At 41.0% G+C, this 14,951-nt stretch overlaps 1 protein-coding gene across 1 annotated transcript in view; it reads right to left on the bottom strand.

Annotated features, from left to right (window-relative positions):
- LEMD3 (LEM domain containing 3) overlaps positions 1 to 10,819 on the bottom strand; it is a 64,955-nt gene extending 54,136 nt beyond the window's left edge. Inside the window, exon 1 of the mRNA XM_043562957.1 lies at positions 9,239 to 10,819. Within this exon, the coding sequence (XP_043418892.1) occupies positions 9,239 to 10,781 (1,543 nt within the window). The 5' untranslated portion in view covers positions 10,782 to 10,819. The remainder of the gene's footprint in view (positions 1 to 9,238) is intronic.
- Positions 10,820 to 14,951: the final 4,132 nt, after the last annotated feature.

Raw genomic sequence — 14,951 nt, 5'->3', positions numbered from 1 at the left:
CTTGTGGGATTCTCAGGTTAAATCATGCACGATTAAAATAGCAAAAGCCAAGGTTACTGCTCAAATACACTGCTACCTGTTCACCTTAAAATCTTTTAAAAATAAAATCTGAGTATGGAAGTCAAAATCTGAAGCTTTCAGATAATAACTGTCATTAACCATTTCCACAATTAGATTAGGCTGGGATCCCAAATGGTTGTTACTTTTAGTGTATAATAAATACAGGATTAAAATAAAGATATATCATTATGATATAATTTTCATAAAGAAGTTACTACCACCACTTGTTTACCATAAATTTGGGAGAAGATTTCCAATACCTTAAGGTATACTTCATTTTTAGACTACTTATAAACTAGATTAACTCCCTCTTTGTGCTGTTGTTATAAAACTCCTCACGGTAACGTTCCTTTTACTTATATAAAATATTTTTCAGATAGGTAAAGTTAATATAAAATAATGAGCAAGAAGAAGCTCGTTTTAAAAATTTACAATTCTACTGATTAATTATGAAAACATCTGACTTTTAAAAGTAACCCTGAAGTTACAGAATGGATCATTTCCACTAAAAGAAACCTAAACACAAAAAAAAAACACACAAAGTTTATTTAAAAGGAGCAAAAAATGGAAGAACAAATGTGCTATATTTAAAGGTCTTTATATCTTGAAACTGGAACAATGGAAAACATGTTTGAAAGTGTTAATGCAAAATCAGAGGACCTTTTTACCCACCAGTTTTGAGAGACTCTACGTTATCTTTTAAAAATTAGAAATAGCACCGGGGCGCCTGGGTGGCTCAGTCAGTTAAGCGCCTGACTTTCGCTCGGGTGGTGATCTCGCGGTTCATGGGTTGAAGCCCCACATCGGGCCCTGTGCTGACAGCTCGGAGCCTGGAGCCTGCTTTGAATTGTTTCTGTGTCTCCCTTTCTCTCTGCCCCTCCCCTGCTCATTCTCTCTCTCTCTCTCTCCCTCTCCCTCTCTCTCTCTCTCTCTCTCTCTCACTCGCTCACAAAGGTGAATAAACATTAAAAAAAAAATAGAAATAGCATGTTTCCTATTTTACACATTATATATTATACTTTGTATTTTATTACAGCAGACTGACCTCATATACCAATGAATTAGTGAATTAATCTAAAGGATAAATAGTCCCACACAAGATTCCTAATTGTTGAGTGAGTACAAATTTGTACTTTGTCTTAAAGTTGTTAGATTTCACAGATTATTCCTGGCATTTCTAGGATTTCATGCATTAATCTGCTTCACCCATCCATATCTTTTCATAATCTTCTAGATAACAATAATGGTAGAGAACATATACGCAGTCCTTATGTACTTACACATGTTAAAAGGCAATCTAGCAGAGTGGTGAAGAGACACTATCTGAATCCAAACACTGCCTCGGCACTCACTAGCCACATGACCCTGGGCAAACTCAGCTTCGCCCAGTATCAGTTTCCTCATCTACAAAACAGGACAAATAGCTGCCTCATGAAGATTAAACAACAATTAAAATTGTTCAGCACAGTGCCTGGCGGATAAGGCCGCACAGGGTCAGCTGCTATTGTTATCACTATGTGTCATGTACTGTGCCAAGTACTTTACATGCCTTATTCCACTTAATTCTCACTTAATTCTCTTTTACAGATGAGGATATTGAGGATCACAGTGGTTCAGCAACTTGCCTTTAACAGAAAAGCTAATTAGTGCAAGAGCCAATATGCAAACCCAGGTCAACCTCCTTAATCCAAGCCCTGATATCTACACCAATCTTCCTCAAACTAGGCTCCCTGGATACACTCATGGGGAATTCTTATGTTTTCACTCTGGTGATTCTTATTTTAAGTTATTCTAGAGATAATTTTCAAATGAAAGACATTTTCACAGAGTAGATTTTATTTAAATCATCCAGCTGGGATATGCAAAGCCCTGGTGTTCCCAGGAATATTCTTAGAGGCCTAGAATTTTTTTTTTCCTTACATGTAAAGTTTTTCAAAGTAACACTCAGCTCTCATTCTTCAAGAATGAGGCAAACAGGGACGCCTGGGTGACTCAGTCACTTAAATGTCTGACTTTGGCTCAGGTCACGATCTCACGGTTCGTGAGTTCGAGCCCTGCATTAGGCTCTGTGCTGACAGCTCAGAGCCTGGAGCCTGCTTTGGATTCTGTGTCTCCCTCTCCCTCTGTTCCTCCCCTGCTCACACTCTGTCTCTCTCTCTCAAAAATAAACATTAAAGAAAAAAAAAAAAGGAATGAGGGAAACTAATTTTCAAAATCCTTACACCTATTTCATTATAGATATCAAGTTTTGAACCAAGTGGCTACTGTAACTACTTGAAAAAGTAAAAAAAAAAAAAAAATCCAAAAACTATGGTACCCTTTTGCAATGCTTCATCTTGGTTTTAAAAAAAAACCACATATACATTAAAAAAATAAGTATTAGGGGCGCCTGGGTGACTCAGATGAACGTCCGACTTCGGCTCAGGTCATAATCTCACGGTTCGTGAGTTCAAGCCCTGCGTCGGGCTCTGTGCTGACAGCTCAGAGCCTGCAGCCTGTTTTGGATTTTGTGTCTCCCTCTCTCTCTCTGCCCCTCCCTCACTCATGCTCTGTCTGTCTGTCTCTCTCTCTCAAAAATAAATATTAAAAAAAATTTTTTTAATAAAAAAATAAGTGTTAAAAAGAGATCTATTCCTCTAGTAAACAGTACTAGTATACTCGGCACCAGTCTCTCTCATCTTTAATGCAATTATATAACTACGATAACCTAGGCTATTTCTAGTTGAACAACTCAAAAAATAAACTCCCCCAAAACTTATTTTCTCTATACTACTTTTCCCCCAGAAAGATCCCTCTTCAGCATCTCTAATCCACCGATCAATGGTATCAGTACTGTCTCCGTCATCCAGGCTCATAAACTCAGAATAATCTTTGACTCTTCTCCTTTATTCTCTGGATCCAAACAGTCACCAAATGTTATATGACCTTCTTCAAATGACAGACCCTATTCCATCCCCACATTATCAGCCTCCTCGGGTGTTTCTCACTCCGTGTGTGCTTATAGTGCCTATCACCCCACGCCTGCTCTCCAACCTTACCAATCCATTACCTATACCACCACCTGTTTATCCTTCTTTTAAGAAGAACTTGATGTTAGTCCTCTGCTTTAAAACCTCCATGGATTCCCACTGCTCAACCCACAGAATCAAGTCCAAATTTGGAACCTGAACTTTTGACCATTTGAGACTGATCAGCTCACTATGAATTCCACCCCCCCCCCTTTTACAAAGTGTGGCACTTATCACCTAATATTAAGTATACTTCTTAACCATTTTCTGCGACTATTTGTGGAGTGGAGGCTTTTGCAAGAATGAGATTTCTTCTGCATCCTTCCCAATACTGAGTATTAAGTTAGGTACTAAATAGGTAAGCAATTACTGAGTTACATGATGAGTTAATCAATGCATATAAATTGGGTATCTGATATGTGATCATCTCAATAAATATTTACTGAGGAATGAACTTGTGCCAAGATACTAATGTGACTTGGGTCTACCAAGCAATTCCCATACGCCGGGCAACAATACTAAAAACTTCACACACATTACCTCACGTAATGCTTAAAGCCACCCTGAGGCAGGTATTATCATCTTCATTTTTAATATGAGGCAACTGAGTATCTTCTAGTAAAGTCACAGAGCAGGTATAAGAGGAATGAGATTCAAACTCAGAGCCGAATGTAAAGCCTGTGCCCTTTACCAGCGCAGTCAATTCATCCTACAGGAGCTGTAATCTAACTGGCACAACGAACATTCAAAATTACAATACTCTATAACAAATGCTATGAAGGAGGCAGTAGATCTTATTTGAGCAGAGTTTGAGTTTACCCAAACACCAGAGTAAAGAAGACAGGAGTCAGAGAAAATACCCAGAGGTGACACTTTTAAGAATGAACAGCAGTTAAGAAAGGAAGAAACCACCTTCCTAAAGAAGGGAATAATGTACAAAGGCACAAAATGTCATGACATGTTCAGTAAACACCAACTAGTATCCAGAAAGTTCTAGTTTTCCAGAAAGTAAAATGTGTAAGAGAAACTGGTAGGAAATGAAACTAGCAAAAGCATAGTCCGATCGTGAACAGTTTAGCCACAGAATTTAGATTTTATCCAATAAGGAAGGTAAAGCCATTGAGTAATTTTAAGCAAGAGAGTGAATTATTACTGCATTTGTGTTTTAGACATATTGCTCTAGCACGGAAAACAGACTGAAGAGCTACAACATAGAAGCCTGTTAGAAGACTACTTAAACAATTCAGGCAATAGACTAACTTAGAGCAACAGTGATAGAGAGAAAAAGATTCAAAACATATGTGAGGCAGAACTACCAGACTTAGCAATCAACTGGATTGATGTTTGAGGTCTGGTAGGAACATGAAGGAAAGGAAGGACTCTAGGTAAATTCAAAGTTCCTAGCTGAGTCCTAGTAGACGGAAGTGCCATGAACTAAAACAGGGAACAGAATGGGGGAAAGAAGGTGAAAGGAAAGCTGATGAGTACACAGAGTGGGTACTTCTGGAACATCCAGGAAAAAAAAAAAAAAAAAAAAACTGTCCAATAAACAAACAGTTAAGTCTAGAACTCAGGAGAGAACATTTAAGGTAAATATATAAAATCAGGAGGTACTACCCAGGCCAGTGGAGGAAAGGGCCTAGGGAAACTGTACCAAAGGATAGGGACAAAGACAAGAGTTCCAGAGACCACCAATATTTAAAACACAGACAGGAGTAAATGAAAACTGGAAGAGAGTAGTGATGCAGAAGTCTGGGAAGGGGAGAGTTTCAAGAAGGAGGAGTTATCAGTGCACTGAATGTTTCAAAGAGGCAAAGATAAGAAGAACTTCAACACCTCTCTTGGATTTGGCAATTGAGTTAACTAATGACTTGAAGCAGAGATTCCAGAGGAATGGATGGTAAACAAAGCTACACCAGACAGGGGCTGAGTCAATGGCAGAGGCAAAAAGATATCAGTCTTTGCTGAGAAGAGAGTAACAGCTAGAGAAGAACAGAGGGTTGAAGAACAACATTTCCAGGGTGGCAGAGATTTTAGCATTTTTATACGATGAGAAAGGGACAAGGGGAGAGTGAGATTTTTAAATTATGCCTCGTACTTAAACTTAGTATAAAGTTACCCATAATACAAGGTTAAGGGAAAAAGATAAGTTGCAGGCTAGGTATAGTATGATATCACTTAAGATAAAATTCAGACTCCTTTCCAAGGCCCTCAAGGCCTTTAGGTCCTTTATGACTGGCCCCTGCCTAGTTCTGACTTCATCATATGCCATTCTCATTCATTATACCCTAGCCACACTGGCCATTCTCTTCTGTTGCTTCAACTTGCCAAGCTGGTTTTTGCCCCAAGAGTCCTGCACTGGCTGTTATTTCTTCCTGGAATGTTTTGCTCCCTGTCAACAGCTAGTTCCTTCAAGTCATTCAGATTTCAATTCAAACGTCACCTCTTTTGAGAGGCCTGCTCACCTGTATGTAATATTACATATCCCTCTACCCCAGGCAAAGTTACTATCATAAACTTGTGTTAGCAATCATCACTCTCTTAAATTCATATTTACTTGCCCATCTTCCCCCGCTAGAATGCTTGAAATAGTGCTTGGCACATAGTAGGCACTCTATTGTTGAATGAAAATGTACACAAACACATATATATATGAATGTAGGTGTTTACATGAAAAGCACTAAGAAAGTTTTGAAAGGCATTATTTGAGCTTATTTATACCAGGGGTAAGTGGGAGACTAGAAGGATATATATACCTACTATCTATTCATTTTTTGCTTCATAGATCTCTATCCAAATTTTCTAAATCATAAATGTTTCAAAAATCATGTCTTTTATAATTGAAAACAATTTTTAAATAATGCCCATATGTACCTAAGATAGTGTATTCTGCATTTCCATTTTCTTTTGCTGGGTTGTCATGATCTAATCTCACTGTAGACTGATCCTTGAATTGTTTTGGTAGGACAGTTCAAAGTTAGAATCTTAAACCTTAGAGCTACAAAGAATTTAGAGATCATCTAATCCAACCCCCTCATTTTACAGATGAGGAAGAAGAGACTCATAGTAATTTAATTAATAAAAGTAATTTAATAAAACTAGGATATTGATAAAAATTTTTCAAAGACCAAATGATTAAGAACTATTTAAAAGGCTAATCTATTACATGTTGTACGTAATTTAAATGACAGCTAATAAAAGCTTACTAAAGCTTATTCTCATATATAACCTACAATCTTCCGGTGAAATTATTACTCAAAGTAAAAGTATTTCCTCAAGCACACTATTTGACCAATGAACCCTATGGTTAAGCCTTGGTTAACCATTATACTCATGACAAAGGACTCAGAACACATAAACATAGGGAGTGAAAATTATTCACCGTTAGGTGTGCAAACTAACTGAATTAGCAGGCATTTCTTTCCACTATATATTATACAGTAAGTCAAATATATAACACATATATAGTACATTTAAGGATTCCCTAACTTTGATTCAAATTTCTGTATCAATGTCTACAGTGTATTTTAGTGGAAGTTAATGAAAATTACATGTTGAATAAGTAAATATACTACTAACTAATATTTGCAGAAACAATTTTCCTTTACATACATACTATAATTTACCAGAAATACAACGAATTTTATCTAAACTTTTGAATAATACCACTTTATGGTTGTTTAATAAACTATCTAATTTGATCCTCTTAACATCACCACAGACAGCAGAAATTATTACACCCGTCTAATACAGACCTTGACTAAAGTCATGTGGACCAAGTCCTAGAACCCAGATCCTCTACCTCTTAATCACTGTTGTTTCCATCACCCAAACTACGTTACATTTACCGTTCATTAAAACAAAAAACACTTTATAATTTCTTTCCTGTCATACTGGTGAAGGTGAGGGGGCTACTAAAACCCTAGCAGTCCTATCCTTTTCTATTCCATCTGAAATTTTAGTATCTAAGGAAACATTACTCATTCATCTTAACAGATGTGACAGTCACCTTAACTGAGAATTGTGCTCATCAGTAATTCTTTATGAAATCCTACCAATATTCAATTATTTTCTCAGTCCTAATAAAAGTGCTCTCTTATTTAGAAAGCTCTCTACAAACAGTATCCAAAGTAGTGCTAAGAATACGGGCTTTACAGTTGAAAACAAAATCTGAAGGGTGCCTGGGTGGCTCAGTCAGTTAAGCATCCGACTCTTGATTGCAGCTCAGGTCATGATCTCGCGTTTTACGGGTTTGAGCCCCGTGTCAGGCTCTGGGCTGACGGTGCAGAGAATCCCTGCTTGGGATTCTCTCTCTTTCTCTCTGCCCCTCCCATGCATGCTCTCTCTCCCTCAAAATACATAAATTAACTTAAAAAAATAAATACAATTTATTTAAAAAAAAACTGAAGCCAAACCTTAGTACTATCACTCACTAGCTAGTCAGTCATTTCTTCCTTGCCTCACTGTCCTCATCTATAAAACCTGCATCTGTGATGTGTTGGGAAGATCAATTAGATAATATGTATAAAGTACTCAGAAAAAGGCCAGGTCATACAGTTAGCTATTAGAGAAACAGATACAAATAGGTACTGCTGATAATGTCATTTAATTTATATGCACTCCATTAGTTTAACTTCTAATATGACCTATTTCTTTTTCTCCCAAATTATCTGAGACAGGAGACAATATATTACTCTTGCTCCCAGGGAACCAGTTAAAATGAGTGCTGGGTTTCAGTCCTCTTCTAACCCCCCTAATGAAGCAATATAGTAATAATCTGTTATTTGATGATCTTAGAAATGGCTATACACAAATCAAAGGTTACACTATTCTGACTCCTACTCTTTTTAAATCCGCTAACTGCATCATTCACTATTTTGAAACAAACAAACAACAACAAAAAAAAACAATCGCAAGCCTGATTTTATAAATACCAATAATGATAAAGTGACTTCAAGTTGGATGAAAGGGACAGATTTCAGGAGGAGTGGGAAGGGGGCCCTAACATTAAGAAATTATATATTCAGCAGTCCATCGCACACTACATTTACTTTTCCCTCTTTTAATCTGCGTAGGCATCATTCTAATCAACATTAGCATCATTTTAGGATTAGGAAAGGGAAGCTCAAACTCGGGCTCGCTCCCCCTGGCTCAAGGTGCTGTAACCACTCTAACCTACAGGAGGGCTCTGGCTCAACTCAAGGCCTTTCTTATAATCTCTGCCAGGACAGCTCTCCTGTCCCCCTACAATGCTGTCTCCTCCTACTTCAGGTCTCCCCTCACATAGTAGCTACCCTCCCCATCTCTAAATAGCATGTATCAATTACTCCATCCTTATTTCCTTCACAGAACACAAAATGATCTGTACTTATCTTCTTGTGTTGAAGAACAGATATTCTGACTTATCACTGCTGTGTTTAAGTGCTCAGCATAGATGAAGCTGGCTTAATGAATGAATGAACACACCATACCTGCCTACAGTCCTTTAGCAAGTAAACGGCAGGGCCTAGAAACCAATAACGGAAAAATCTCACGGCCAACTCCAGCCCTGCCCTACCACCACTTTTTTCACTGGTGGGAAGGGGCATGCTCTGGGCTCAGCAATCAACTTAGAGTTGTGTCTTCCTACTTTCTATATTCATTCACTTTAAAGAAATTATAGAACTACCTAGATGTATAACTTCATACTACAAAGTATTTAACTGGAATTTCAAGCGATCTTACGTTACCTTGTAGAATCACAACTCAATCTGAAAAATCATCTCAAATGATTTGTAACATTTATGCATTTATGATGTCCCGTAACAATCAAAATACTTCAAAACTGTTCATTGGCATCTGCACACATAATTATCTAAGGCTAAAAGAGAATTTATGACCCACACATAAATGCATTTTGCTGACAAGCTGGCAATATTTCGCTTTACGAGAGGTGTTGAATTTCCCACTACATTATACAGAAAAATTGTAACACCAGTCGTGGGATTCTCGTTCTGATCATGGTAACGTCCTTTCTTAGAGATGACACAAATGCACTCGATCTGCCGCGTGTCGCTGTTAATACATGTTCTTAAAGGCAGAAGTCACCTCGTGCAAAATGCCCAATGCGGTGAGGGCAGACCACTAGCAACACCCCCTTTGTGACCTCACCCACAGGGTTTAATACTTACTGCTGAGTCCTCCGTCCTCGGATACTCCTGTCCCCCTCATTCCTAGGTAAGTCAGTCCCAGTATTAGGAAAAATAAGCAGGCAGCAGTTAAGAGAAACATCGACAAGTAGTGGGCACTGAAACCCCCTGTAGGGGACACCTCCTCCCGTTTAAACTGCTGGAGAAGTTCCTCCTCGGGTTCGGAAAGCTTCGGTTTGTTGTATGCGTTTTTCAGGTAGGTGTGATTGGAGCCCGTATGATTGGAGTGATTGATCCTGAGTGAACTGGAGGCAGCCACCGCTGCACCGGGAGGGAGGCTGTTGGAAAAAATCCTGGGGGAGTCCACACTGAAGGCCCCGCCGCCGATATGATTATTGGTTTTAAGGAGGGAGCCTGTGGACGAATCCAAGGTTGAGTCCATGTCGGTCAGTGGCGGGGGCAGGAGAGGGGCCAGTTTCTTAGCGGTGACACGGTACCTAGGAATGGGGCTAGAGTCCAGGGGATCACACCCTCCTCCCTGCTCCGCCGCCGCCGCCGCCGACTCTTCGAGGTTTCGGCTCCTGTCTAGACTCCCCGCAGCCGCCGCCCTGTCATTCATCGGGATTCCTCCCCCTCCCTGAACTGAGGTCTCCAGCCGGCCGCCGGCCGATTTAGCAGTCAGCGAAGAGAGAGGCTTACTATGGCTCCGTCTGGGCCGATGCCGGGAAAGGGAGTCGTCCTTTAATACCTGTCTGCTGGAGGCCACGTCGTCGTCCTCCTCTTCCTCCGAGTCCGAATAGTTCTCCCGGCAGCTGTAAGGGAGAAGCCGGCTGCCATTCACCGTCCGGCTCGCCCACAGCGGCTCCTCGGCCTCTGGGTCCCTGTCCTCTCCGTCTTCCCCCTCCTCCTCCTCGTCCTCCGCGGCTGCATCTCTCGCCGACGGGGTCTGCAGCTCCGGAGCCGCCGGCCGCCGGGCCCCCCACCACGAGTGGGGCTTCCTTCTCTCGGCCGAGTTGCTGTTAGTCACCTCGCTGGCGGCCAGGGGCGCCGACGGCGGTTTGAGCCCGCGGTACTGGAGCGAAGCCCGGTCTTTCCTCCCGCCGCCGCCGCCGCCGCCGCCGCCGCCGGCCTGGTCCCGGGGACTGGCCTCCACGTCCGACTCGTCCGAGCTGAAGCCCAGCAGCACTTTGCTGCCAGCCGTGGGGGCGGCCGAGGCGCCCCCGGGCCCTCCCACGGGGCTCTCCGGGCCAGAGGCCGAGATTCGGCCCAGACCCCCAGGAGTCCGCAAGTAGGAGAGGTCGCCAGAGACCGGCCGGCCCCCCAGCCCCGCGGCCGCCGCCGGCGCTCCCGCCGCGGCGACCGCGGCAGCAGCCGTGTTATTGTTATTACTGTTCCGCGTCTTGTTGCCGCGGCCCCCGGACCGGTGCTGCTGCTGCTCTTCCTCTCGAAGCTTCTTCAGCTTCTTGAGGTAGACCGGGCGGGTGCTCTCCGTCACTGGGCCAGGAGACAGGCCGTAACGGCGGAGCTGAGAGAAAAGCTCCTCATCCGAGAGCTGCTGAGGCGCCGAAGCCGCTGCCGCCGCCATTTTCTCTCCAGGGTGTTTTACAAGCTCCGCGCTACCGGAAGTGACGCGCCGCCCTAGACCCTGAACTAGACCGGGCTGCGTCGCCCTCCCAGCGCCACGGACGCCTGGGCCAATGGGAGGCGCGGGAGGAGCTCACCTGAGCGGGAAAGGGCCACCTGAGCGGCGCGCGGCTCCCCCGGCGGAGAGTTTTTCTACTCCCTCACCTTGGGGTGCCAGTGCATTCTCCTCCACCTTTCTGTCGCTTTCTCCTGCAGTTCCATGTCCTGCCGTTCCTAGTGCCTTTCCCGGGAGCCGCCTTTGCCTAACCACACCTTGACCTCTTCCCAGGTTCCTGTCACCGGGCAATAGTAATTAAAATCTGCCTTAAAGTTCAAGACATTGGTTTTCTTCCCATCCAGTCCCTGCTCCCGCGGGGAACCTAGACAGACTAAAGGAAATCCTTATGGCCAGACTAGGTTGGCAGTTTCCCTGACTCTGGTTTCTTTTCACTTTGTCTTTCCGCTTGACTTAAAAAGAAAAAAAAAAAAATGAGTTCTTTCTCTGCTCTTTTTGAGAAGCCTCTCTTCTATTACAAAGAAAAGATACAGAGTAAACCAGTCCCAATACAACTTTCTGCAAGAATAATGGCTATCCATCCTTTTTATTATTATTAATTCTTTAGTTGGTTGTAAAGTGTCTTCCCCCCCCCCCCCTTTAAAATCTGGTAACCTCGATAGGTGGTCATTTTTGTATTTGAAAGAATCTATCATTTGCTTCATTTTGTGACTCATAAAAAGGGCAACACGCCATCTTTTTTCCCTCCTAGTATTTTTCCAACCTGTAGTTATTAACTGTTAATGATTATTTTTATGTATTTGTTTTGTAAATGATATTCTTTATTTATTATCTTATTCCTTTGAACAGTAAGCTCCGTTATTGCTTCTATTATTAGAAACTTCATTCCTATCGTGCTTGATACTAGAAGTCCGATAAACATTTGTTGAACTAATTAATGAATTGCAAAACTAGGATAGTATGAGATGGATATTTTAACATGGAAATAGTGGCAAATGGGGAGAAGAAACCTGAACACAAACCCCCCAAAAACCAGACACAATAAGACCTGGGTACACAACCGCCTCATTTACCCAGTAGATAATGAATCCCAGACAGGTGAAGTTTGCCCAGTTTGATAAAGATCACTTCCCTTTTCCTCAACCCCTGGCAGCTACCCAGCAGCACCCAACACAATATCTGGCAAACTGTAGTAATTTTTTTTGTCAAATGGGTTATTTTACCCTGTTATACACATCTGAACAGAAAGATGTGTTAGTCACAAGCATAGATACTAGCTTTTCAACGTTTCAAATCCCACAGCAGAATCACACTCGGTAACCTGAAGTTTTGACTTCTCTTACCAAAGCTTGCCATCTTCTTTAAAAAAAAATTTTTTTATATGAAGGGGCACTTCCTTGTTCTTTATTAGAGAACTTTAAAATTTACAAATGTTTCTGAATCTATGACTGTTAAGCACTTATAAGAGCGTTAGTCACAGTAAATTTTATCCACTATGATGGTAATGACCCAGAATTTATTACCATAATTGGGTGAAAAGTCAAATGATTACAAACTTACAGACTAATGTGTCAGTATAGCATAGCAGTTAAGCTGGGAGCTTTGGAGTTAAACAAACTGAATATGAACCCAGCTCTGTCTCTTACTTTTATTCTTAGTTCAACATTTGTTCCATACTCTACTGGAATCATAAAAGTCTGTTGGTTTGGCTTCTGATTTTCATGCACCTTTATATATCTTCCTATGAGGATTGTCAGAATATTTATATTTCTACCTGTGACTTTGGGCAAGTTGTTTAATTTTTCTGAGCCTTAGTTTCTGTATAAACAAAAGAGGGATGATAAATATGTCTCCGAAGACTCTTTTAAGGATTAAATGAGAATATGTCTGCACAATGCGTAGCACCACACCTGAGCATACAATGTACACTCAATAAATGTTAGCCAATAATGTAAAATCAAGCATTGTGTGTGTTTGCTAGTGTGGCTCCTAAGAACACCATGTAATAGTAATTAAAGAAAATGCCACTGCACAGACAAATAGAAATGGTGAAACTTTGCCCAACACATTTAATACTCACATTAATAGTTAATGAAGAGGAAAGGCTTTGACAACCATGGTCCTTGGTCATGTCAGCCCCTGTCAAACCCATGTTAGCAAGGTGTGGAATGAACTAGGAACCAAACATTTCTAAGTCTAAGTTATGTGATTTAGGGCACATCTTAGGCTCTCAGAAACTCCATTTATTATTTTCTAAAATGTTCATAATATTGTCTGCCCTCCTTGGCACATAATTAACATTCAATGAGTATTGGTTGAAAATGATGAATAAATACTGTATGTGGAGTATCTTGTTTACATGTTGGGCATTATAGCCAGATAGTCAAAACAATGAGAACTACAATTCATATAAACTTTACATATGCACGGTTTCATGTAGCCTACAAGAAATCTTTCCTTCCTGAAGATACTGAGAGCATGATTTTTTGCATAAAATATTTGGGGTCATGATTACCCTTTGTTTGGGTGTTTGAGCAGACTCAAACTTTCCCAGGAGAAACTTTACTACCTCAGGCACTGTCACTTCTCACTTTGAACATTCTCCTTATCTACCAGAAGATCTTACTTTCCAGATGGGCTAACTTTTAAAGCACAGAACTAAATTGACAAACTGCACCCATATACTTTACAGAGAATGCAGCCTCAAACTAACTCCTGCTCTATAGTTTCCCAAAATTTGACTAAGGGAAATATTTATGATAAATTGCAGAAGGATACACCATCCATTTCTTCTTCTAGATGTTTTAAGTTTTATCTCTATCTTAAGCCTGCTCATCAGAGACCCAGTGTCCCTGGAGCCACATTACTAATAATACACCCTGCCTGGTTTCCAGTAAAATACCTTCTACCATGTTTCCTTTCATAGTCGTGACATCAGCTTATATTAAAGGACCTTCTAAAGAATACGAAATCGGACATTACAATCAGATAAAGATATTGCTGAGGGTTTGTTTCCTTAAAGAATGTCCTTTCTGGTCTTAGTATTAGAAATAGTTACACTAGGCGCACCTAGGTGGCTCAGCTTGTTGAGCATCCGACTCTTGAATTTGGCCCAGGTCATGATACCAGGGTCGTGGGATCAAGCTCTGCTGAGATCAGACTCTGAGAGAGATTCTGAGATCTCTCTCTCTCTCTCTCTCTCTCTGCCCCTCATCCCCTCCTCACCACTCACACACACACTCTCTCTCTCTAAAAAGAAAAAAAAAAGGAAGGAAGGAATACTTTCACTTTTCCAGACAACTCATTTATTTGTGCTTTGGTTTTGTTTTATCTTTTATTGAGGTGAAATGCACATAAACAAAATTAAGCATTTAAGGGGCGCCTGGGTGGCTCAGTCAGTTAAGCATCTGACTTCAGCTTAGGTCATGATCTAGAGGTTTGTGGGTTCGAGCCCCACATTGGGCTCTGTGCTGACAGCTCAGAGCCTGGAAACTGCCTCAGATTCTGTGTTTCTCTCTCTCTCTCTCTCTCTCAAAAATAAATAAACCTGACTGACTCAGTCAGTAGAACATGCGACTCTTGATCTCAGGGTTGTAAGATCTAGCCCCATGTTAGGTGTAGAGATTACTCAAAAATAAAATCTTTACGAAAATAAAAAACAAAAGTATATAATTAGTAGCACTTAGTATATTTACAATGTTGTGCAAATGTCTACAATTTTTTTTGTCACTCCCAAAGAAAACCTTTAAGCAAGCATTTCCTATTTCTCCCTCTTTTCAGTTCCTGGCAACCACTAATCCGCTTTCTGTCTCTATGGATTTAACTATTCTGAATATTTCATATGAGTAGAATCATACAACATGTGACTTTTTGTGTCTGACCACTTAACATAATGTGTTTGTGATTCATCCAGGATGTACCATGTATCAGTACTTCATTTTCTTTTATGGTTGAAAAATGTTTCATTGCTTGGATGTACCACATGTTGGGTATCTCTTCATCCATTGATAGACATTCTGGTTGTTTCCACCTTTTGGTTATTGTGAACCACACTGCTACGAATATTGGTATATCTGTTTGAATACTTGTTTTCAGTTATTTTGGGTATGTGTCTAG

This window comes from Prionailurus bengalensis, chromosome B4, assembly GCF_016509475.1.
Source record: "Prionailurus bengalensis isolate Pbe53 chromosome B4, Fcat_Pben_1.1_paternal_pri, whole genome shotgun sequence".
Lineage (NCBI taxonomy): Eukaryota > Metazoa > Chordata > Mammalia > Carnivora > Felidae > Prionailurus > Prionailurus bengalensis.
Note: the sequence above shows the minus strand (reverse complement) of the source record. Positions and strands in the feature narration are given on the sequence as shown.